Below are 25,835 nucleotides of genomic sequence, written 5' to 3' on the forward strand. Positions count from 1 at the left end.
GTTCAGGGCCGAAGGGGTAGAGGAAGACCTAGGAAAACTTTAGAAGAGACCCTAAGAAAAGACTTAGAGTACTTGGATCTAACGGAGGACATGACACAGGACAGAACACAATGGCGTTCTAAGATTCATATAGTCGATCCCACTCAGTGACTTGGATTTTCCAAGTCTCCAACCGAGAAGTTTTCCTCACTCGGGAAATTAAGGGAACACTACCTCAATCTACATGCTCCACTCACAAAGCTTCAACATACAAGCTTCAACAAAAGAAAATTCAAAGAACTTAGCGAAGAAGGTTTTGGTGTATTTAACACAATACGTTGAAACGAAGGAAAGCTTATTTATTGATCTCCCCGATAAGTTACAAATATTTACATATACTTGAGTCAAAATAAACAAACAAGAGGGAGCCTTCACAAAGGTTGCTTAGGAGAAGTCTCAGCAGTCGGTAGAGCCCCAGAAAGAGAAGGCACCAGAGGGGGATCATTCGGAGCCTCAGTACTGGACAGAACCCTAGAAGGAGGAGGCATCAGAGGTTGATCATTTGGAGCTTCATTACGCGGTACAGCCCCAGAAGACGAAGGCAATAAATGCCTTTGGAACAAACCCACAAATCTCTGATGATCAAGTAAAACCTGACCATCAGATTCCTTCATCTGGTCAAGCTTCCTCTTCATGTTTGTAGCATAGTCATGTGCGAGCCGGTGCAACTGTTTATTCTCATGCTTGAGCCCTCTAATCTCCTGTTTGAGACTCATCACTTCAGCCGCCAATGATTCAACTTGGCGGGTTCGAGCAAATAGGCGTTGGGCCATATTAGACACAGAACCTGCACACTGAACACTGAGAGCCAGAGAATCCTTAACAGCCAACTCATCAGACTGTTTGGAAAGTAGTCTGTTATCTTTGGGAGTGAGAAGGTTCCTGGCCACTACCGCAGCGGTCATATCATTCTTCATCGCGGAATCCCCAACGGTAAGAGGACCAGTAGGGGAGACGAAGGATGGGCGCCATATGTTGTCTGGAGAAGGCGGGGCTGCCTCTTCAACAAGGTTCAAGTCAAAACGACGGTTAGAGGGACCAGACATTTTCAAAGGTGTTGAAGAGAGAAGAAGTCGGACAAATCAAGATCTTAGAAGTGCAAGAATGGAGCTTCTACTGGTGGATATTCAAGTGCGCTTTGGAACTTAATGTCAGCCCCTATAAAAATCTGCACTCGACGAAGCTTCAAAAATCGAAGAGGCGCCTGCTCAGAAATCGAAGAGGCGTTTGCTTTCTCAAAAGCTGGGCTGCTCAGAGACCACGAGGGTCGATCTCAAAAATCGAAGAGGCGTTTGCTTCCTCAAAAGATGGGCTGCTCAAAGACCACGAAGGCCGATCTCAGAAATCGAAGAGGCTTGCTTTCTCAAAAGCTGGGCTGCTCAGAGACCACGAGGGCCGATCTCAGAAATCGAAGAGGCACCTACTTTTCCAGCCTTGTCAGCACCTGTCACACGCACACTCAGCTTTGCGGAAATTATGGGCATTCTGTCGAAGATTTCTGGCGAAGTAGAAAGCACATGCATCGTACTGTTCAATCACCCACTTCCCATACGCAACAGTAGCTCATGGGTACCACAGATAACTTTGCCAAAGTTCTCTGACAAAGTTGAGACACGTGAAGCTTGCAACTCCCACTACATCGCTCTGACCAAGAAGGGTAAAAGAATAGCAAACATGCCGAACCTTTACTCACATTCGAGAAAACACTCCCAACAAGATTGCTTGCTCCAAAATCGAAGAGGCACCGCCCTCTGAATCTCGAGAGCCAGACTCCCAACATGATTACTTTCTCAAAAATCGAAGAGAGGGTAAAGGAACAGTACCACTGCTGGATAATTGGAAAGTCCCTGTGTGTCAACCTCTGTGCTTCGTGGCAAGGTAGACTAGCAAACATGCCCAACCTTTACTCATATTCGAGAAAACACTCCCAACAAGATTGCTTGCTCCAAAATCGAAGAGGCACCGTCCTCCGAATCTCGAGAGCCAGACTCCCGACATGATTACTTTCTCAAAAATCGAACAAAGGGTAAAGGAACAGTACCACTGCTGGATAATTGGAAAGTCTTTGTGTGTCAACCTCTGTGCTTCGTGGCAAGGTAGACTAGCAAACATGCCCAACCTTTACTCACATTTGAGAAAACACTCCCAACAAGATTGCTTGCTCCAAAATCGAAGAGGCACCGCCCTCCGAATCTCGAGAGACAGACTCCCAACATGATTACTTTCTCAAAAATCGAAGAGAGGGTAAAGGAACAGTACCACTGTTGGATAATTGGAAAGTCCCTGTGTGTCAACCTCTGTGCTTCGTGGCAAGGTAGACTAGCAAACATGCCCAACCTTTACTCACATTCGAGAAAACACTCCCAACAAGATTGCTTGCTCTAAAATCGAAGAGGCACCGCCCTCCGAATCTCGAGAGCCAGACTCCTAACATGATTACTTTCTCAAAAATCGAAGCAACACCGCTCTCTGAATCTCGAGAGCTAGACCCCCAGCAGGATTGCTTTCTCAAAAATCGAAGAGGCATCGTTCTCCGAATCTCGAGAGCCAGATCCCCGACAGGATTGCTTGTTCGAAAACCGAAGAGGCACCACTTTCCCAACTTCAAGAGCTGGATCTCCTTGGATAAAGCTTGTCTGTAATCTTCACACGCAACATCAGCTTTCCAAATACCACAGACCACCTTTTCAAAGTGCTCTGACAAAGTTAAAACATGTGAAGCTGGCAGCTCCCACTACCGTGCTATGACCAAACAGGGTAAAGAAATAGCATTATTACTTGATGTTAGGGAGACTCCTATATATGTCGACCTCCATCCCCAACGGACAGGCAGACCTGTAAAAATGCTCAACCCTTCCTCTTATCTGAGAGGGCACTCCCAACGAAGCCTTTCGAAATATTCAGCTTTCTTTCCCGCCGATAACACCTCTGTAAACAAGCTATACTAGAGCAAGAATATCTCATATCATCAGGGTTAAAAGCAACAGTATCCCATATCATGCTTTTTCCCTGTCTTTTCCTTTGGCCTTGTTCTTACCTGCAAGACAAGGAGAAAGAGAGCAATCAGTCAGCACTTGGAATCAAGCTTCCAGCCAGGAACTAACTGCCTGGAACCCCTTACCTGATTACTTACCTGGCATTGCTCTCGAGTACTCATCTTCAACATCTTATGCTCCCAGGGAAGATACCGCATCTGCCTGAGGAACATATAGGGCAAGTGAGAAGGATACAAGGAAGCATGTGGAGACAAGCGTAACAGCACACGTGCCGATACATCTACTCTGTCAAAAGCAAAAGTATCCCATATCAGCAGGGTCGAACGTACTCTAGATTTAATGGACTTGTTTTGACCCTCAAATTCTTCAGTCGGCCTTATACTCTGGAGGAAACCAGAAAACCCTCCAGCCCAGTTCAAGAATAAGCCTGTAGAAAGTTACTTCTTCAAAAGCAAAAGTATCCCATATCATCTCTTCTCATTTTTCTTCTTTTTATCCTTCATGCTGCCTGCAAGATAGGGAGAATGTGAACAATCAGCCGGAGCTCTGATTGCTTACCTTGTCTGTCACCTCTTTCAGCAGATCCCCTAGCTCGGCGACTTGGGGGACTCCTACTACATGGTTTGTATCGCGCTTGACCAAGCCTGAAACTACAAGTAAGTTTCAAGTGAAATTGATACATTACCTTGTGCATCTCCACCAGTTACAGATACCACCCCTGGATGGAGGAAGAGTACTTCCAGAGAAGATGCCACATCTACCTATGAGACAGATAAGGCAAGTCAAGACGATACCACATTCCGGTACTTAGAAGTTTCGTGGTTACGAGATCATTCTCCCACAATATTTCCTAATGTCATTTGTACTAAATCATTCACTTGTACTCACTAAAGGAGAGCTTGAATCTATGTACTTGTGTAAACCCTTCACAATTAATGAGAACTCCTCTATTCCGTAGACGTAGCCAATCTGGGTGAACCACGTACATCTTGTGTTTGCTTTCCTATCTCTATCCATTTATATACTTATCCACACTAATGACCGGAGCAATCTAGCGAAGATCACAAAAAGTGACCGTTTTCGCTACCTAGGATCTATCTTGCAAGAGAACGGAGACTTAGATGGAGATCTCAACCATAGAATACAAGCTGGATGGATGAAGTGTAAGAGTGCATTCGGCGTGTTGTATGACCGTCGTAGGCCACTGAAGCTCAAGGGAAAATTTTATAGGACGGCAATATGGCCAGCGATGTTGTATGGCACAAAATGTTGGGCGGTGAAGCATCAACACGTACACAAAATGGGTGTAGCGGAGATGAGGATGCTTCGTGGGATGTATGGGCACACGAGAAAGGATAAGATTGGGAATGAGGATATCCGAGGTAAAGTAGGAGTAGCCAAAATTGAAGGAAATATGAGAGAAAATCGGTTCCGGTGGTTTGGACATGTGCAAAGAAGGCCTACTGACGCTCCGGTTCGAAAATGTGACTACGGGACAGAGGTTCAGGGCCGAAGGGGTAAAGGAAGACCTAGGAAAACTTTGGAAGAGACCCTAGGAAAAGACTTGAGTACTTGGATCTAATGGAGGACATGACACAAAACCGAACGCAATGGCGTCCTATGATTCATATAGCCGACCCCACTTAGTGGGAAAAGGCTTTGTTGTTGTTTAAATTTGATTATATTAGATATTAGTCATAGGATTTAATAAATTTATAAATATAAATAAAAAAAAATACATGGTCTAGCCCAATAATCTAGGAGAATTATTGACTACATTTGTCCCAAAAATAAATTTTGGGTTAAAACTTATGTTTGACTCAACGGTTGGAGAATGTAGGTTTAGAACATAAAAATTGAATATTAGTTTAAGGGTTGGACTCGGTCTTAGCTGCATTCTCACACGTTTGCCCTCTGAAGAAAAGAAACAAAACAAAATACCCAAATGGATCCTGAAGTACAAACAGCGGGTCTCGAGTCACCCTTGATTCCAGTTCTTCCTCAAGAACTTGAAGTACAAAGAAAACAAGGACCGCTGAGCAAGGATGAGGTTATCAAGGAAGTAAAGAAGCAGCTTTTGTTGGCTGGGCCACTTGTGTCCTCAAATTTCTTGCTATTTGGTATGCAGGTGATTTCGGTCATGTATGTTGGTCACCTTGGAGAGCTGGCACTTGCAGGTGCTTCCATGGCCACTTCATTTGCTTCAGTCACTGGTTTGAGCTTGATAGTAAGATGGCTTCTCTACTTATTTCAGATTATTTGATATAATTTATATTCTTATTGATTTTACTAGTAATTAAATCACGAGTCATCATATGGTATATAATAGACAACTGTAGTGGGATAACTTTTTGCTTTTTATTCTGGAAATTCGCACTTACAAAACAAAGAGATAAAGAGAGAACCTTGAAAGTAGACGGTTCAGATCATTGAAATACAAAGCAGAGTGTGCCGTATAGGCTAGACCTGTAAATAGGTTGGGTTTATTAGGTTTGGATCGGTTTCACTCGACCCGTTAGGCTAACGGGTCACCCGAAACCGACCGTTAAGCTAACAACATTCAAACCCAACATGTTAAGCTAATGGGTCGTCTGTTTCACCCGTTAACAACTTCTTTTTTGTTTCTTTTTGCGTTCCAATACAAGTTACACATATTTTAGTCAATATTTTAAACATGAAGGTCCAAATACTAATTTTAAGGGGTGGGTCAAGTCAGGTTTAAAATGACAGGTCTAGTACAGGCTATCAGATTATCCCTCCAAATAATTTCAATATGTATATTATGATACTATTCTCATTTCAACCTTAATTTGTTGAACAGATAGGAATGGGGAGTGCATTAGACACATTCTGCGGCCAGTCCTATGGTGCAAAACAGTATCACATGCTTGGTATACACTTACAGAGAGCAATGCTTGTTCTTGGCCTGGTCTGCATTCCTTTGGCAACTGTATGGTTCAATGCTGGTCATATTCTTACATTCTTGGGTCAAGATCCTGAAATAGCAGCTGCTGCTGGAAATTATGCTCGTTTCCTGATTCCATGTCTTTTTGCATATGCAATCCAACAATGTCATTCTAGATTTTTGCAAACTCAAAACAATGTGGTTCCCATGATTGCTAGCACAGGCACAGCAACGCTATTGCACTTGTTTCTCTGTTGGTTTCTGGTATACAAGACTAGCCTTGGATATAGAGGTGCGGCGTTGGCAAACTCCATCTCATATTGGATCAATGCATTGTTGTTAGTTGTTTATGTTAGAGTCTCTCCCTCTTGTAAACACACATGGACTGGATTCTCAAAGGAGGCCTTCCGTGGAATTCCCGATTTTATAAAACTATCTATTCCTTCTGCTGTAATGATCAGGTAATCATTTCCTTCTGCTGTAATGATCGGGTAATCATTTGTCGACGCATTCTGTAGTGAAGCTATCTATAAAACTATCTATTCCTTCTTCTGTAATGATAATTGGTCAGCAGAAAATTTGCAATTATGAAGTGTTAGCACCTAGTGTAATTGGTTGCTGGTTTTATGTCTGTGAACAGCTTGGAGATTTGGTCATTCGAATTGATGGTCCTCTTATCCGGTTTCCTTCCTAATCCAAAGCTAGAAACCTCAGTCCTCTCAATCAGGTTTGCAATATTTATGCTCTACTGAGCAAGGAGCAATATAAACTCTTATATACAGCTGACAAAGATGAAGCTGAAACAGCGAAATTACTAACGGATTGATTACATTTTCAGCCTTAACACATGTTCAATGGTGTACATGATTCCAATGGCATTCAGTGGTACAGCAAGGTGAGTTTAAGACCCTAAATTCGCATCGAAGTGTTTATGCCTCTATTGTTGGATACTTGTCTTAAAAACTCTTTTCTGTTAATTACTTATACACAACAGCACAAGGGTTTCAAATCAATTGGGTGCCAGTCAACCCCGACTCGCAATTCTAGCAGTACGTGTTGCACTGTCCATTGTGGTTATTGAAGGCTTTTTGATCGGTGCTGTCCTGATATTGGGTCGAAAAGTTTGGGGCTACTGTTACAGCAATGAAACTGAAGTTGTGAATTATGTGGGAGAAATGTTGATTTTGGTTGCGGTATCTCACTTTTTTGATGGACTTCAATCTGTGCTTTCAGGTTTGTTCCGGTTTGCACAATCTCTTCTCTCATAGCAATAGATTTTTCTGTTCTAATTTTGGATTTCGGAAACTTTATGTGATACCAGTATAACCTACTGCTAAAACTGAAGTCAAAACTTTACATTTTTTTCTGTCGCAAGGATTTTGAATTTCATTCAACTCATATATACTGAATGTGTTGTTGATATCTTATCTCTATGTTGTTGATATATGATCAATCAATATGTGGTCGATATTTCATTTTGATCAATTCAAAATTATGATTTGATTTCTGGTCATTTTAGCCAATTTTCCAAGTTTTTGTAGCCGATATTTACGGAAGAGAAGTGACACTAATTTACAATTTCAGGGGTCATAAGAGGAAGTGGGCAGCAAAAGGTTGGGGCGTATGTTAATTTGGGAGCTTACTATTTTATGGGCATTCCTGTTGCAGTATTATTAGCTTTTGTCCTGCACATTGGAGGGAAGGTAACATCATAGTCCTTATCCTTCTATTTTTTTAAACCCCTCCCTACTTTTTTAGTTTTAGTTTCTCTACTTTCTCAATCTTTTATGGACATATAACACAAGTATTAATTTCAAATTAACGTTTATGTTCTTCACAGGGTCTTTGGACTGGAATTATCGTGGCTCTATTCGTGCAGGCACTATGTCTTTCGATCATAATCATATGCACAGATTGGGAGAAAGAAGTAAGCTACTTTGTCATGTTATGTTTTGTTTAGTCAGTCTGATTTTACATTCATCTCATGATCTATTTTTCATTCCTTTTGTAGGTGAAGAACGCTTCTGACAGAGTGTACAACACAATGACCTCGGCTGATATGTCATAATTAAAGTTCTAAAAGACGTTAAGCGTTAGTTGGGCGGCAGGCTGGGGTCTAGGTGGGCGCCTAGGTTGCTAGGTGGGGTCTAGGTGGGCGCCTAGGTGGCTAGGTGGGGTCTAGGCGGACTAGACGGATTTAAGTAAATCTATTATATTTCGTGTAAATAAGGAAAAATTTGGAAAAATAACCAAAATTTGAACCCCATATAGAACTATAGCCACTTTTTAAATTTATGATAATTATAACTAAAAATTGATATGTAAATACTAATATACACTTAAAACAGAAATTGAGAGATAAGGAGAGAGTTTAAAAACAAATCCAAAAAACCCAAATCAAATATGAGATTATCCCAATGTCTTACCGAGTTCTTTTTTTGGGTTCCAAAGAAAAAAAATAGACCGTGTGAACAAAAGTATTTTCTCGGTTTGATTTGTGTGTGATAAGAAAAATTTATTTATTGTCGTTCAAAAATGGTCTTTTGTTGAATCCAGTCCCGAAGAGCATGGTCTGGGAAGCCATGAACACTCATGGCTAAGATCACTTGGAGAACATGTCAATATATATATATTTATTGCCCCACACAACACACATTTATTCGTTTACATTTAGCAATTTTTGTTTTTTACAAGTTTGGGGCATCTAGCAAGCATGAAAAAGAAGATCATTACCTATTATTAGCTGCTTTTTGTCCATTGCAAATTTTGTATCAGTTTTCATTTGGCATTTCTCTTCTGCATTATCTGATTTCGATATGTTTTCTGTCTCTGAACTTGTAGTAGAAGAGGATTTAATTGTCCATTTTTTGAGTTTTTATTTTGATACAAAATTATAAAGGTGTATCAAAGGGTATATTAGTACTTTTATATCAATTTTGGGTTATAATTATCATAAATCTAAAATGGTGGCTATAATTCTATATGGGATCCAAAATTTGGTTACTTTTCCAAATTTCCCATAAATAAGTGTCTATTTATACTTAATATATATAATTTCATCATAAACTAAAAAATAGAATGACATATGTATTATGAAGTATTTGAACATAATGAAAACATGGGGAACAAACATATAGTGTGTGCTCATTTAAGTATTCAACAAGTCTCTAACAATTTATTGAAAAAAATAAAATTAAATGCAAATTGAAAGTTATTTATTTTCTGTTTAAATGAGTCACAACCTAGGTAGGTGCCTAGGCAGGTCTGGACGGGCTAGGCGAGTGCCTAGGCAGTTTAGGCGAGTGCCTCAGTTGGTCTAGATCATTTTTCTTAATTTTCAAATGTCTAAGCATTAATCGGGACGGTAACCAATTGTCGAGCGTCAAGACGGCGCTAGGCGGGAATTTTTAGAATAGTGGTCATAGTAAAGCTGGTGCAGAAGCAGAAGTCGCCATCCCTTCAGATTGCGTCCTTTAAGGGAAAGAAATAATATGGGGAGGCGAAAATATGTAGAATTTAAAAAAAAAAATAAAATTAAGGTTCTAATCCATAATTTTGTAAAGCATTCTCTCTTCTTAAAGAAGACATTTCAAGCCACATCAGAAAACTGAAGGTGATGAATCTCAGATGACATTGTACCGGATTTGTGTGGAATGTTTTCCCAGTTAGTGTTGTAATTTCAAACTTTTAAACAGAATACAATGTCCTATAATTACTTGGGGTAATTTTGAAACTCCCTTATTTGCATGAAACAATTGCAAATTGGGCATCAAATTTACAAGATCCGTACCTTTTGAAGAAACTCCTTCAGCCTGCTGTGGAACTGTGTTTCTTAGGTGAGGTTTTCTTTTGCTAGTTTCAGTTTCATCTAAGCACCCACCTTTTGCAGAAAGAATTCCATGAAGAATCTGTTGACTGGAAGATAACCAAATTTGGAAATTTGGAAGTTCAGGAGTAGACATCTGCTTTCCAGAAGTAGCTGGTGCAGCAGATGAAGATGCCGCTGGTGCAGCAGATGAAGATGCAGCTGATGCAGCAGCAACAGCAACCATACCAACACCAGCAGCTGAACCACTACTAGAATTATTTACCGATCCCCCTACCTCATAGAATATTAGATTGTCTGTAAATAAAATCCTTGACTGATATGATATCCTCTTTGCTTGCATTTTGACCATGACTTTCAAGCAGAAGAGAATCTAATGTTGCCTTCCCATTCAAAACATCTTCCACGAGTCCTGTGGCAAATTCAAGGGATTCACCTCTTTGATTTGTAGACCTATCTAACAAAAGAACAGCCCTTGATGCATCAAGGGAGAATAAAGGTGCAGAATTTGCACCCCCACTTCTTGACCCCCCATGACTGCTTTCAGAACCTGAGAGTGTTCTGCTTTTCTTAATTAAAAAACAAATCTGTGCTTCTAGGGATGAATGCAGTTTCTTCCTAAAACTACTCTCAGATTTACTCACAGGGCGTGCAAGCCCAACCACTGAACCCAAACCTTTAACAGGCATGCTTGGCCTTACTAAACTGCTCACACTAAACAATTGATTAAGTGAGGATGTATGAACCGACTCCTCCAGATTAGAACCGGGATTTGGCACATCAGAGAGATCACCAATAAAAACAGGGGTGTGATATCCACACACCCCATTTTACTTCTCACACACCTTTTTAATTTTCAACTGTCGGATCGGATGAATTGAAGAAGATCAACGGACAGAAATTATTAAGGGGTGTGTGAGAAGTAAAATGAGGTGTGTGAGAACAAACAGTGTGACTGGCGTACACTGTCCTGGAAACAAAGAAGTGTAGGAACCGAAACCTGACATAAGCGAAATGGCAGAAGCATTGCGAGTCAAGATGCCACCACTTATACCTTGAGAAGATTTGCTAGTGAAGCTAGAGGATGTAGTAGGCCGTGAGGATGACAATGATGAAGGTGGCCTGGACGGTGTTGGCTGCACAGTTCTGTATCTCACAAACGGAGCCAAATCATTCTTGGCCGCTTGGAACACTCGAAACTTTTGCAGGAGTTGTGAATCAAATTGCGATCCCTCTATAATATATACTATTACATGGCAAACCTGCATTACTCATTGGGTTAATCACAGTTAAATCAACCATTCACATCCCCTATAGATTGAAACCCCAAAACTTCCTTTTCAAAATTCTAACTGCCTAAATAAGAAAATTGGTCATATACTGAGTACAGCTAAGTTCTTGTACTAGTAACTATATACAGTATAATGCCCATGGAAATTCTTTGTCAGCGAAATTTTCACACATTTTTTTCGCAATACTTCTACGTTTTTACATAATGATACAATCCATTTCTGCTCATTTTTATATAACATTATGACATATCAAAATCCCAATATCTGGACTAAAAATACTGCTTCTAAGAAAAAGGGAGAAAAACAAAGAAGAACAACTTACAGAGAACATGAAGAGCAGCGCCTGAAGGTCCCCAAACTCGTGCTCTTCCACCGGAGAGTCAAAACCCGACACAGAATCTGACGACCCATCATCCAAGGCGGGGCACCGGGTAGAGCAGAACTGCTAAAAGAGAATGCCTTTTTTCTGCTCATGGAAGTAACTGATTCTTCACCACCTGAACCAGTTCCTGAGCTCCTCTTTCTCAAGACACAGGCTTTTATCGAGATTGCCCGACCCAAACACGTTGGAGTCGATAATCCGGTTGATGAGTTGGGCAGAGTCATAGGGGCTTCAGCCAATGAAGCCCACGACGACAACACCATCGGAAGGGGGAGGGTCGGAGGAGGGGGAGGAGGAGGGAAGCGGAAGGGTTTGGGAGGGTGAATAGGAAGTGGGTGTGGACCGTGTGGACCGTGTGGTGGTGGTGGGTGTAGGAGGTGGGCGGACTAGGGCCCGTATGGATGACGGGTTTGGATTTGGGGTGCCCATGGATACAAATTGGAAGCTCCAGGGACTCTGGTTATTTGGTTTGGCTTCTTTGGACTTCCATTGACAACAGAGAGACAGATGGATTCTGGGTTTCGGCGAGGATACACAAAGTTGTAAATTTGTAATACACATGAGGTCCCCGACTACAATAAAACTTGTATGTCGCAACGTTTGGTATCAATAATTCAAATATGAAAATCAGCGAAGTGTTATAAATAAACAAAAGTTAGAGAAATAACATTTGTTAAGAGCGAGTGTAAAACGGATTTAAGATGTGACACTGTTTTATTTATTAACTATAACAGAATGATTGCTGGTAAATAAGGAATAGGAGAATGCAGAAAATATTCTAACTTATCTTTCTTCTCTTATTGCTTTTTGTATCCGTGTGTTTTGAACACCTGTAGTGCTCTATTTATAGAGAAAGTACCTTGAAAACTTACAAAAACTTCACTATTTAGCATATGAATCTTTACTGTATACATGTAGGCAAACATATCTATTATTTACAACACGAAACCAAATTAAACATATATTCTTATAATATTAGCACGATATCACAAAAGTAGTGTAATCAATGCCATTTAACATCATTTCTAATTGGTGGGTGTTTAACTGGGTTATAATGAAGTTACAATCTTGATACTTCTTTTACAAATGAAGAGGAGTTATAAAAAAGTTACAATCGTTTTAAATTTAAGGGCATCTTTGTAATTTGACAAAAAATATTATAAATAGAAGAAAATCTCATACTTACCAAAAATAGAAAGTCCGAACACGTGATCCATTCTGGGTGACTTTGACCCGTGATCCACTAAAATTAGTTCAGCCACTACTTTTATGTCCAACCACTGTTTGAGCGATCTTGGCATGGTTAAAAGCCATCGAAGAGCCCCATTTCATGGTGGTTGTTATAAATAGATAAAAGTTATAGAGATAAGCTTTGTTAGGGATATGAGCGAAGCGGGTGCAGTTTATCATACTGTTTAATTTCGTAACTATAACATAAAATGATTGCATGTAAAGAGAGGAAGGGAGGGATATTGATATTATTGCTTTCACTTCTTTTCTTTTGCTGTGTATTGTGATCACACACATAGTGCTTTTTATATAGAGCCACATCCGTGAAGAACCAAAAAAAGGAAATGATTGCCTTTTTGAAAAACATCATACAACAACAATTACACTACTATTTTCAAGTCTTTCTCACTTTTAGCTAAAGCATGTGGACATTTATTCCCAAAACTTTTACAACACTCCCCTTTGGATGCCCACATATCAATATCAGTTGCCTCGTTAAAACTTTGCTCGGAAAAACTTAGTGGGAAAAAACCGTAGCGAAGGAAAAATAGTACAACTTTGCTTGGATTGTTGATATAGTGTTAAATATGCTTATGTTGCCACGTTAAAACTTTGATAGGAAAAACCAAGTGGGAAAAATCCTAGTCGATGGAAAAAGAGTACAACACGCATGTATCATGGATGCTCCCCCTGATTCCGCATTCTTCAAATTTAACTGATTGGTAAGTCAACATAATCTGATACCATGCACTAACTTCTGAAACGTGCACTTTGGTAGAGATTTGGTGAATATGTCTGCCAGATTTTAATTGGAACGGATTTGTCTGACTTCAATAACTTTAGCCTTTTGAAGCTCATGTGCATTCAAAAACTTTGGAGATATGTGTTTAGTCTTATTGCCCTTGATGAATCATTCCTTCATTTAGGCAACACAAGCTCCATTATCTTCATGAATGACAGTTGGAGTGTTTGTCTTTGAACGTAGATCACATGAATTCCGGATGTGGTGAATCATTGATCTTAACCAAGAACATTCATGATTAGCTTTATGTAAAGCAAGTATTTCCAAGTGATTGGAAGATGTAGCAACTAACGTTTGCTTTGTTGAGCTCCAGGAGATCGCCGTATCTCCATTAGTGAACACATATATAGTTTGTGAGCAAGCTTTATGCGGATCGAAGAGAAAACTAGCATTTGCATATCCAACAAGGTTCTGGTCGTTTGTGGATTTCTCTGAGTAGAAAAGACCCATGTCTGTTGTCCCATGAAGGTATTGTAAAACATCTTTGATTCCTTTCCAATGATGAGTTGTTAGAGCATAGCTATGCCTTGCTAACAAGTTGATTGAAAAACCTATATTTGATATAGTACATTGTGCTAAATATAATAAAGCACATATTGCACTCAAATATGGTACTTCTGGACCAATGACCATTTCATCATCTTCTTTTAGACAAAATGGATCTTTCTTAATGTCCAGAGAACAAACGACCATTGGCGTGCTGAGTGGAAAAGCCTTGTCCATGCTAAATTGCTTCAGGATTTTTTCAATGTAAGTTGATTGATAGACCAAAATTCCATTAGCACAATGCTCGATTTGCAGGCCGAGACAATATTTTGTTTTCCCAAGGTCTTTCATTTCAAATTCGCTTTTTAGATATTCAGCAATTTTATTGAGCTCTTTAGAGGTTCCAATTAAGTTCATATCATCGACATATACTGCCACTACAGCAAATCCAGAATTTGATTTCTTAATGAACACATAAGGGCAAATAACATTGTTGGTATATCCCTTTTTGATCAAATACTCGCTGAAACGATTATACTACATTTGTCCAGATTGTTTAAGCCTATATAATGATTGCCTTAATTTGATTGAGAGCATACCTCGTGGTTTATTAGTTGTTTCAGGCAATTTAAGTCTTTTTGGGTGTAAACACGAAAATTCTGTAACGAATGAAACGAGAACACGTGTATGAAATAGATTTGTATTGATTTGAATTTGTAGGGTTACAATCTCTGTTTACAATTTTCCTCTGATTCAACCTTCAAATTTGATGTAGATGGTGTAGATTGTTGATCCAAGGGTTGCGATGACTTGATCTCGGACGAACAATTGATCGATTAGTTCAAGTTTTGAGCTTGAAACAATGCATGGATAGTCTTAACCTCAGGTTTAGGGCTGCGGCAAAAGGTAGTGTAGATGTGAGATTTCGTTGATTCAAGGGTCTTGATGACTTGATCTTGAATCGAACGTCATTACAAGTTTTAAGCTAGCAATAAAGTCTTGAAGGAATCATCACGAGTGCTTGTTGATTCTTCAAGGGGATTGCTTCGGCTTTGGTCGAAAGAAAACTTCGGCTTTGGTTGCACGTTCTGCGAAGAGAGCTTTGGTAGCCTATTAGTCTTTAAAGATTTGTGCAAAGGTTCATCTCAATGTGTAATTTTTGACCCCTTTGTGTGTCTTGGATTCTTGTATTTATAAACTTCCAAAGCCATGCCTTTGGATGGATTTGGCTTTGATTTGTGTCTTGATTTGTTCATGGGAGAATTTAGGCATGTTTTGTGTCTTAATTTCAGCCATTTTCCTCATATTGGCCGAAATTTATAGGCCTTGTTGCTCATTTATGAGCAATCTTCAATTCTTGCTTATTTTGTGAAGATGCTTTGGCTTTCGTTCCGATTTTGAGAGATTTTGGGCCCATTGTCGATTTTAAGGGGGATTTTCTCCCTTTTTCTAAATTTTGGGAATGTTTTACATTTCCTTTGCTTGATTTGTGCCACATGTCATTAATGGCTTGTCCATTTGCGATTAGTCATATGCCACGTGGAGCTTTGTGATGCATCATTTTTATGCAACGAAATTTATATGTCTACAAATGCCCTAACTTCAAGGTGGGTTGTAGGCATGTGCTTGTCACATGCAGGAAACATGTTTTGAAGTCCTGCAATGTGAATGCTTTAACTCAAGGGTCATTGAGACTTAATCTTGAATTAGCTTGCTTCTTCAAGGGCCGTAGAGGCTTAATCTTGAACGAAACATTTCTTCAAGGGTTGTTGGGGTGTATTTCTTGAATTGAGATGATGAATTTCGTCAAGGGCCGTTAAGGCATATTTCTTGGACGAAACATTTCTTCAAGGACCGTTGAGGCGTATTTCTTGAATTGAGATGAAGAATTTCGTCAAGGGCCTTTGAGGTGTATTTCTTGGACGAAACATTTCTTCAAGGGCCGTAAAGACTTGATCTTGAATAAAATGAAATTTTTCTTCAAGGGCTTAAGTGAAAAATGAAATTTTCTTCAAGGGCCGTAGAGGATTGATGTTGAAATAAATGAATTTTTTTTTCTTCAAGGGCCGTAGATGCTTGATCTTGAATGAAAATTTGAAAATGGACAAATATGTAACGCCCCGCCCCGAAATATTTATTTTGGGAAATAATATCGGTGATAGACCCAAACTAAACTCTTGTTTTGTTAACAACAATTAATCACGATTCCTTACTTCAATTCCTTAATTCCTCACAAAACTATATCCATATTTCACTTCTCAAAACATACGATTTGATTATCAATTAAATCCCCAAATTACTTCTATTAAAACAACTTCTCAAAAAAATTAATTCTCGATTATTTAGGGCTGCATCCCTTGTCAGACTGTCTACGTACCCTTGAGCATGATTAAGCCATTCATAGTTTACCATTCAACCTTTTATCCATTTCCGAAAATATTCTTGAAATGCAATATTCACCATTATGCTTCCACAATTGAATTACATCACATAGGTACCAAATACGGATTTAAAAATATCAAAATCTGCATGAAAAGGCAATGTCGGCCATGAAACCCAATTTTCCAACTAACTCTAAAAATTACCACATTTTACAAGAAAGTAGAGTTCAATGAGAGGAACAACTTTCATACCTAGGCCGAAGTCCAATTCGGCCCGGAAACACTTGAAATCATCCTTGGACCACCGAAAACCTTAGAAATAGGTGTTCTCAATTCGACCTCAAAATGAACGTCAATGCCCCAACCATTGATTGGGATTTGTTCCAAACATTGAGGGGAGACTATTGATGGTGGTAATGGTCAGAGTTAGCTTCAGGTTTAGCGAATCAAGCCTAAACTCGCCGCACCCACCATGCGGTTCCTCTTAAAATCAACCCTTTTTCTTCAATTTCTCGAGTGTAAATGGGAGGGAGAACAACTGAGTTCGAAGTAAGGATCAGTTTGGCACTGGTCTCGTCATCAACGGTGGCTGGAATCGAGAGTTCCAATCGGGTCGGGTCAGCGGGTCAATGAAGGATCCGGTTCTTTCCTCTACTTCCCCCTCATTTCTCTCTCTCCTCATTGGCCAGTCTCCCCCAATCCTTTCCCTTTTTTCTCTCATTTCTCTCCTTCCCTCTTCATTACAGCCACACACGTGGCATGCTCCAGATTTTTCGGAGCATTCCAAATTATAGGAAAATTACCGAAGTGTCTCTAACTTTAAACGTTAATAACTCTTTCATTATAATTCTGTTTCATGAATGGTTTGTGCCTACACGCTCGTGAGGTCGAGCTCTATCCAAATACGTCAAGAAATCTGATAAAATATATGAGGATAAAATACATCATCGTATAATTACGTTAAGCCAACTAGGGGTATTTTTGTCTTTTTATTACTTATCGATACAAATATCCGCCGAAATATTATAAATACGTCGTAATTACGAATACGATTACAAAATACTTATTTTCATATTCAAATCCAGGAACGGATTTTCACATTTTTCCCACTGAAATTTCCTTAACCATTTATTGATTTATTTTCCTATTCCCTTCACATATTCATAAACATAAATAATCACAGCAGTAGTCATGACTTGCATGTATACAAGATACGAGCTGCTGATTGAGTCGGCATTGAAAGCCTGAAACTGAAAACAGACGACAAAGAGAAAAATAACCTAAATCGACACTGGAAAAGCAGCCTGCCGCAACCAAACTCTTTCCAGCAACCATCGAAATGACAACTATGTAGGAACCATAGTGAAGGAGGATCCGTAGAGAGTCAAGCACAACTAAAGTAACCCAAAAAAAAGGAAAGAAAATCCACAACAAAAATCAAATCTTAGAACGCTGCAACAGACCAAACTATCTAGATCTGTCCGCTAACCACCACACCTATAAGAAGCAAACCAAGTTGACATAACACGGGGGTGGGGATGGCCAAGGGGATGTGTAAAATACCCTTAATTCGACGGAAGCTGCAAAACATTTAGCCCAAAATTTCCAGCTTTCCGGTAAAGCAAAGGTAGTAAGGTAAAGATTTACATCCTAAATCAAGTCCAAAACTCAAAGTCAGATTTTTAGTAGGGATAAAAGGAGGTGAAGGAGAGGTTGCAAATAGAGGTGTTGGCAAGGGAAAAGGGGATAGATGGATGTGAGAGAAAAGGGCTACATAAATGGAATTAGTTAGTGAAATAAGAGCAAAAGGGAGGAGGAGAAGAAAAGTAAGGTAGCAAAATGGGAAACTCATAGCTAAAACCGGTGAAAACTGCACAGGAAACGGTGAGGAAAACTGAGTAATGCAGGACACAGACAAAAGACTAAAGAGAAGAAGAAAAAAAGCAGGAAGAACAAGGGGGCTTGCCAACCCCAACCAAAGGAAAAAGTCGGCGTCGAAAGCAGGGGAAATTAGGGGTTCTATAAGAGAGAGAAAAGATAGAGCAATTAGGGTTTTTTAGTTGTTTTTTTTAAGTGTTTGACAATTGATCTGGCCTTTAAGGGCTGATTGTTGATGGCTTTCGCCCATTTAGGTTGAGATTGTAGTTTTGTTTCATGCCATTAGAGGGAACTTCATCATTCTCATACTACAGTTCACCTGACATGCTCTGATTAAGTGTGACTAGTTTATGTTTCCATAATAAAGACATAGGGGCAAATCTTTTGTTGGCTTCTAAACTAAGAAATTGGCCGAATAAAGTGTAGCTCAATTGGTTAAGAATTGTCACGTATTCATCTGAAGTTTTTTTTTTAATTTTTAAAAAAGGTAAATTACACATAACTACCTCAACTATTAAGTCGTTAACAGTTTCATACCTCATCTTTAAAAAGTTTCAATGTCATACCTTATCTTCAATTTTGTTGCAATGTGCTACCTCCGTTACACCGGCTGTCAGTTGGTCCGTTATATGATGATGTGGCGTATGCCACGTCCCATCATCTCCACATATGAACTTCCACATGGTCTGCCACATAGATTTCCCGCCAAATTAATTTCCACGTCATTTAAAAAAACTAGAATTTTTTTTCAACATAATTATTTCTCGCCAAAAATCGTCCACGTCAGCAAATTTAAAGGGGTCCAATTTTGGAAGATAATACAACCTAGAAAAACCAAACCACATGGAAATTGTACATAAACATATGATCCCACATCAACACAAATCCTACATAAACACATGATATAACCAAAAATGAACACAAAGTCCACTTGAAACAAAACATTTGCAAAGACCAAAAGATGAACTGTAATTCATATAGCATCATTGATCCATCTAAGATTTACAAAGATATGCATTAGACATCCTTAAATATCCCAAAATGCACAGTGCACTGATCCAAACAACATACTGAAATCCATCTATCAAAATAGTGCAAAACAATGCATTTTCAAGGATACAAATCAGTTAAAAAAACCAAAAGAAATTCAATGTTTGTGATGTCTAATTCCAGAACCCATGTACCATAATTTTAGATTCCTACTGCATATAAAACATGAAGTGAAAAACAATAATTTGTTACAATTTCTGGCATCTTTAGGTCTTGGTTTGCCTTGTCTTTCTTTGCTTGGTGGCTCTCGGTGAATGAGCTTCAGGATTTGCAGATGAACCATCCCCTGATGGTGATGCCTAATTTCAATGTTTATTACAAAAATGTTAGATGCAAAGTAAGGTTCTAAACTAAACTTCTTGTTGTAAACTACAAAGGAGAAGATTAGGTTTTGTACCTTAGATTTCCTTATTCTCTTTTTAGGTACAGCTTCAGCTGATGATGATGCTCTCTCTTGGGCTGATATGGATGCCTATAACAAAGTATAAAATCATTCATTAAAGGATTAAAGGATTAAAGGATTAAGGATTAAAGGATTAAGGATTAAAGGATTATGGATTAAAGGATTAAAGGATTAAAAGATTAAAGAAAGTACAAAATGTTACTTGTTTGTCCCTTTGAGGAAGATGTCGATGATGGGTCCGTGAATTATGTCCTTCTTGCTTGCATATAGTACACTTCAAAGCACCTTGCCCTTTCCTTTCTAGCTTAAGTGGCTTAGGAGGACCTTCAGGATTATTTGGTGGGTTTGTGGGTGTTTGTTCACCATCTTTCTCCAAATCAGTAGCCTTTTTGTTTCTTTTCTTCCTTGGTCTTCCAGGTTGCCTTGTATATAATGGAGGCAAGATTGGTGGGTTTTCAGTATCCTCCCACAATGAAATACCATTCATTGGCATTATTAAGTGAGAATAAACTTCCAAATACCGTGCCTTTGAATAGTATGCGTCCACATAATCCTCAGGTTTTTCTCTCTTGAAATGGATGACAGATATTGCATGGTTGCAAGTTTCTTTACTAACTAATTGTGGGCCTTCTCATCTAGCTTCTTAACCTCCTCTATTTCCTTTTTGAAGTGTGGAACCATTGTTGTTTTGGCAACTGCCCATAGAGCATCTTTCAAAGTTTTCCTCTTAAACAAATTCCTATAGTTTGTGTACAAATGCCTCACACAACATTTATGGTGGCATCTTAGGAGGACCTTTTGAAATGCTGGAATTAGCCCATTTTGTTTGTCACTGATAAATGTCCACCCATTTTGGTTTTTTATACCCACATCATCAGCTAATAGTTGTAAGAACCACACCCAAGCTGCCTTATTTTCCATTTCCACCACTGCATAAGTAATAACCCATGTCTCATCATTTGGATCAATGCCAACATCACATAGCAACTGCCCTCCATGTAAAACCTTTAAGTGGCACCCATCTAAACCTATCAAAGGTCTACATCCTGCCTTAAAGCCTTCTTTTCATGCCCCCAAGCAAACATATATCCTTTGAAACGTTTCTCCATCCAACTTCAACTTCACAGTGCTTCCAGGGTTAGTTTTTCTTACTTCCTCAACAAAATCCCACAATTTTGTATATTGCTCTGATGTTTCCCTACAATAATCTTGAAAGCTTTATTCAATGCCCTATAAGCCTTCATCTTTGTATGCCCATGATTCCACTCAAATTCCACAGTGGATAAAAAAGATTCGACATGCCATGTGGGATTGAGCTTTATCCGATCAAAGTACAAGTCTGTGAGTAAAGAAGCAGTCATGTTCTTATTTGCTCAAGTCCTCCCACATGTGTGGTGATCAAGGAATGTCTTGATTTGGATGCTTCTTGATCCATGCATTTTGCCAGCAGCACACATCCAAGGGCAGTCCTTTGCACACTTGGTTATAATCTTTAACTTCTCATTCATATGGAAATGAATTTCACCATATCCTTTCACTAAGGAATACATCATGACGGCTCTCTTGAATTGCACATTGTCTCTAAAAATAAGCCCTAGAGTAAGCTGTGGATTCTTCATATCCGTTTTCTTATTAAACTCTATATAATGTTTTTTTTTTGGCCTCCTTCCTCATCTTCAGAGTGTATACTTTCCAGATTATCATAATTATAATCTAGTTCATGAACTAGATTCACCTCCCCATCTCTAGCTTCTTCAACCTCTTGTTGTCCTTCCTCTTCTTGTCTCTCCCATTCTCCTTCATTTACTTGCTCTTCTTCTCATTCATTGCTATCCTCAGTTTGCCTTTTTTTCCTTTTCTGAGATTGCCTTCCTGTTCTTTGCACCTCATCTGCTTCCTAAATCACATCATACTTAGCAAAATTTGGGTTATCTTCATCACTCTTATAGTCACTCTCTACAAAGTCACTGTCTTCTTCAGGATCTTCTTCTTCACTTTCTTCTTGATCTCCTTCAAAATCTACAGGTACATCAAATAAGGTATCACTGTGTTCTTCTTCACCTTGTTCACCAACTTGTACACCTTGTTCATCAACTTATACATCTTGTAAACCTCATTCTCGAGCAACTTGTACATCTTCTTCCTCAGCCACACTTGTACTAGCCACCTCTTCTTGGTGAAAACTTTCATCCGAGCACATAACTGTCACTTCTTCTTCAATAAACACCCCCTTATTATCTAAGGGTCATTCAATAGCTAGCAACCCTTTTTTTTCTTAGTTTACAGGTTATTGCCATAATATCCTCTTCCTCCTCACTTAATTCCTCAATAATCACTGTGCTTGGATCGGTGCTGTCACATTCTGGCCTCTAGGGTGGATCACTTCCCTGGCCCGCTCCACCATCGTAGCACGATATTGTCCGTTTTGGGCCCTGACCACGTCCTCACGGTTTTGTTTTTGGGAACTCACGAGCAACTTCCCAGTGGGTCACCTATCATGGGAGTTCTCTGGCCACATTCTCGCTTAACTTCGAAGTTCCGACGGAACTCGAAGCCAGTGAGCTCCCAAAATGCCTCATACTAGGTAGGGATGAGAATATACATTTAAGGATCACTCCCCTAGGCGATGTGGGATGTTATAATCCACCCCCTTTAGGGGCTCAACGTCTTAGTCGGCACACTTCCGGCCAGGGATTGGCTCTGATACCATTTGTCACATCCTGGCTCGGGGTGGATCACTTCTTGGGCCCACTCCACCACCGTAGCACGATATTGTCCGTTTTGGGCCCTGACCATGCCCTCACGGTTTTGTTTTTGGAAACTCACGAGCAACTTCCTAGTGGGTCACCCATCATGGGAGTGCTCTGGCCACTTTCTCGCTTAACTTCGGAGTTCCGACGGAACTCGAAGCCAGTGAGCTCCCAAAAAGCCTCATACTAGGTAGGGTTGGGAATATACATTTAAGGATCACTCCCCTATGCGATGTGGGATGTTACAGGTGCACTCTATAGACACTATAAATTGTTGTTCCTTGGTAAGGGCTTCTTCTGCAGACAATTCTTCAATGTACATGTCTAACACTCGAGCCCTTAGAACAAAGTTGCACATATTTTGTATGTCGACATCACTCTGAATAGGCTTCAAACCATTACTAATGTCCATGTTGGGAATCTTTTAGTAATAGTTCATGAACATCTCACTATATCTTATAGCTTCCACCATATCATCTATAACAGGGAGTGACATTAAGTCATTGTCGCAATAATCTATATATGCAACTTTCCCCCCATAGTAGTATTCATGACCGAGCTCCCCACCATGGTGCAAATGAATGGAAAATAGTTCTGGATAACCTGAAATTCACAACAAAAAAGAAATAAAAAACAGTTAAAGCCCTAAAACCACAACCCACCACAAATGTGGACAAAGCAAAGCACAATGCACATCGCAGAGAAATGCCCTAAGCCCTAAGGCCTAACTCCCAAGCCCCTAAGCCCTAAGGCCTAACCCCTAACCCCGAAGCCTCAAGGCCTAACCCCTAAGCCCCAAGGCCTAACCCCCAACCCCTAAGCCTTAAGGCCTAACCCCAACCCTCAAGCCATGAGGCCTAACCCGTAACCCGTAACCCCTAAGCCTTAAGGCCTAAGCCCTAAACCTCTAACCCTTAAGCCCTAAGGCCTAACCCTTAAGCCGTAAACCCTAAACCCTAAACACAGAAAACACTAAATCTTCTTTACCAACAAAAAAACACTAAAAGGACCCTAGTTAGTGTAGGCAACAAACCTTAGGACCACACCCACCCCAAATGTAAACAATTGCAATTCAACAACCAACAACAAAGTAAAGCAAAAAGCATCACAAATAAAAGCACAAGAGGACCCAAAAGGACCCTATTATCCAACAAATCAGTGAGCATTTTGAATAAATTTGAAAACAATCCACCAATCTCCAATAAACAAAACACCTAAAGGACTTTCCATTATCCAACATTTGAATAAAGAAAACAAAAGAAAGAACCCAAATTTCAACATTTGTTAAACAATTATACAAAGGACCCCTAAGACCACCACCGCCCAAACTACCTTTTCCTCGAGGCCCCAACAACAATACACAAAGCACCCACCGGACCCCTGGACCACCAACACCCAAACAACCTTTTTCTTGACAACAATAAACAAAGGATCCACACGACCCCCATTCTACAACATATCCGTAAGCATTTCGATTAAATAATCAATGAAACTCAATGAAACCCAGAAATCACCAACAAAGATTTTCGAATCAACAAACCAAAAAAAAGGTGAATAAAAAAAGGGATGCAACAAAGCACAAAACGAACTGAAATTTGTACTTACAGTAGGTAGGCGTCGTTTGCTCGGGATCCTTGCGCACATTCCACCCCATTTTCTAATCCTTCGAAATACTATCAAATCTTTCGAAAACCAGAAGAACTTAGGGTTTACACCAAAACGAACAAAAGGAAGACATGCGACGACAACACGAACTTAGGGTTTTCGCTCAATGAACTATTGATCGCGATTTGGACGGCGATTTTGGGGCGGGTGATATGAAGTTAGGGTTAGGGTTCTTTGATTTGGGAACTGGAACAAAAGAAATGGAAGGGAATTGCACGGGTTGGGGCTTTACGCTTCAATTCGAATTGCACGATTCATGAGGGAAGTTTTTTAAAAATATTTGATTTAAAAAAAAAATTACTTTTAAAAAAAAATTACTTTTTTTAATTTTAAATTTTTTTGTGATATACACGTGTCATCCTTTTAGATGATCCACGTGTATCGGATGCCTACGTGGAAGTTCATATGTGGAGAGGGTGGGATCCAGCATAAGCCACGTCAGCATATAATATAGGAATTGACAGATAACGTAACGGAGATAGAATATTGCAACAAATTCGTAAACAAAAGTATGACATTGAAACTTTTTAAAGATGAGGTATGAAACTATAAAAGACCCAATAGTAGGGATGGGTAAATAACCATCGGTTATGAGTAACCGCAGTTACCCGCCCATTTAAATTTCACGGTTACAGTTATGGGTAACCGTTCAGATAAATAAACGGTTATGGGTATAACCGTTTACCCGCCAAATTTAAATGGGCGGTTATGGGTATTAACCGCGGTTATAAATGGGTAACCATTTACCCATTTATTTTATATATGTAAAATTAACACAAACCATGTTCCCTATCGGACAAAACTTAGATCAATGTTATTGACTATAGTGCATGATTTCTATAGCTAATATAATATAGTTTTCCTTAACCACTTTAAATTTCATGGTCCATTATATATATTATGTTAATATTTTATATTCCGAGTCAAATAACCTAAGAATACTGTCTTTTAACAGTTTTCGTAACCCAAGAATACTTAGCAAATTTTATATTACCTTTGTTTGTACCATACTTGACCAATCCCAAAATTACTAAGCATCGGTCAACGTTATACCGTCAAGGACCCAGAAGAGTCCCTCCAATCAGGAGGCCAATCACAGTGCGACACGTGTCGACATCAGAAGCCAATCATAGCACGACACGTGTCAACATCAGAAGCCAATCATAACACGACATGTGTCAATGTCAGAATGAAACTAGAAACTCTCTTCTATAAATAGAGATCATTTTCTCACAATATTTCCTAATGTCATTTGTACTAAATCATTCACTAGTACTCACAAAAGGAGAGCTTGAACCTATGTACTTGTGTAAACCCTTCACAATTAATGAGAACTCCTCTACTTCGTGAATGTAGCCAATCTGGGTGAACCATGTACATCTTGTGTTTGTTTCCCTGTCTCTATCCATTTACATACTTATCCACACTAGTGATTAGAGCAATCTAGCGAAGGTCATAAACTTAACACTTTCTGTTGTACTAAAGTCCTCACTGATTTTGTGCATCAACAACCTTCATTGCTAATATTTAAAAATATCGTCTGTAAACTATTATTTCAATTATTGGAATGGTATATGGATTTAAAAAATTGAAATGCGGAAATGTATTATGAATGTACCTATAACGGTGTTTAATTGTTAGAAAGACAAAATTATGAAAAAATTTTCTTTTTTAATTTTCAAGTTGTTAAAAAAACACATAGACATGTGAAAAATGAGTAAATGGTAAAAAAGAAAGGATGAACGGGTTT

The 25,835-nt window shown here is 39.3% G+C and overlaps 2 protein-coding genes and 1 pseudogene across 3 annotated transcripts; 1 reads left to right on the top strand and 2 right to left on the bottom strand.

The window, feature by feature from the left end:
- Window positions 1-4,704: 4,704 nt before the first annotated feature.
- Window positions 4,705-8,266, top strand: LOC126588921 (protein DETOXIFICATION 16-like). 2 transcript variants are annotated; one of them, XR_007611668.1, is made up of 9 exons: window positions 4,705-5,262; window positions 5,857-6,401; window positions 6,581-6,667; window positions 6,779-6,835; window positions 6,935-7,173; window positions 7,525-7,643; window positions 7,781-7,867; window positions 7,952-8,072; window positions 8,112-8,266. XR_007611668.1 is itself a non-coding variant. In XM_050254085.1 (8 exons), exons 1-8 carry the CDS (start codon window positions 4,981-4,983, stop codon window positions 8,006-8,008), a joined length of 1,473 nt encoding a protein of 490 aa, XP_050110042.1. In that variant the 5' UTR covers window positions 4,705-4,980; the 3' UTR covers window positions 8,009-8,266. The 2 variants fall into 2 exon arrangements, 1 of the variants encoding a protein (XP_050110042.1); XM_050254085.1 differs by having other exon boundaries at window positions 7,952-8,266.
- A 1,317-nt stretch (window positions 8,267-9,583) lies between these two features.
- LOC126590245 (uncharacterized) lies at window positions 9,584-10,793 on the bottom strand (annotated as a pseudogene).
- On the bottom strand, window positions 9,584-12,030 carry LOC126588922 (uncharacterized). Its single transcript, XM_050254086.1, has 2 exons — window positions 11,381-12,030; window positions 9,584-11,028 (listed from the first exon to the last, which is right to left on the bottom strand). Exons 1-2 carry the CDS (start codon window positions 11,701-11,703, stop codon window positions 11,016-11,018), a joined length of 336 nt encoding a protein of 111 aa, XP_050110043.1. The 5' UTR covers window positions 11,704-12,030; the 3' UTR covers window positions 9,584-11,015.
- Window positions 12,031-25,835: the final 13,805 nt, after the last annotated feature.

The sequence above is a fragment of the Malus sylvestris genome, chromosome 11, assembly GCF_916048215.2.
Source record: "Malus sylvestris chromosome 11, drMalSylv7.2, whole genome shotgun sequence".
NCBI lineage: Eukaryota > Viridiplantae > Streptophyta > Magnoliopsida > Rosales > Rosaceae > Malus > Malus sylvestris.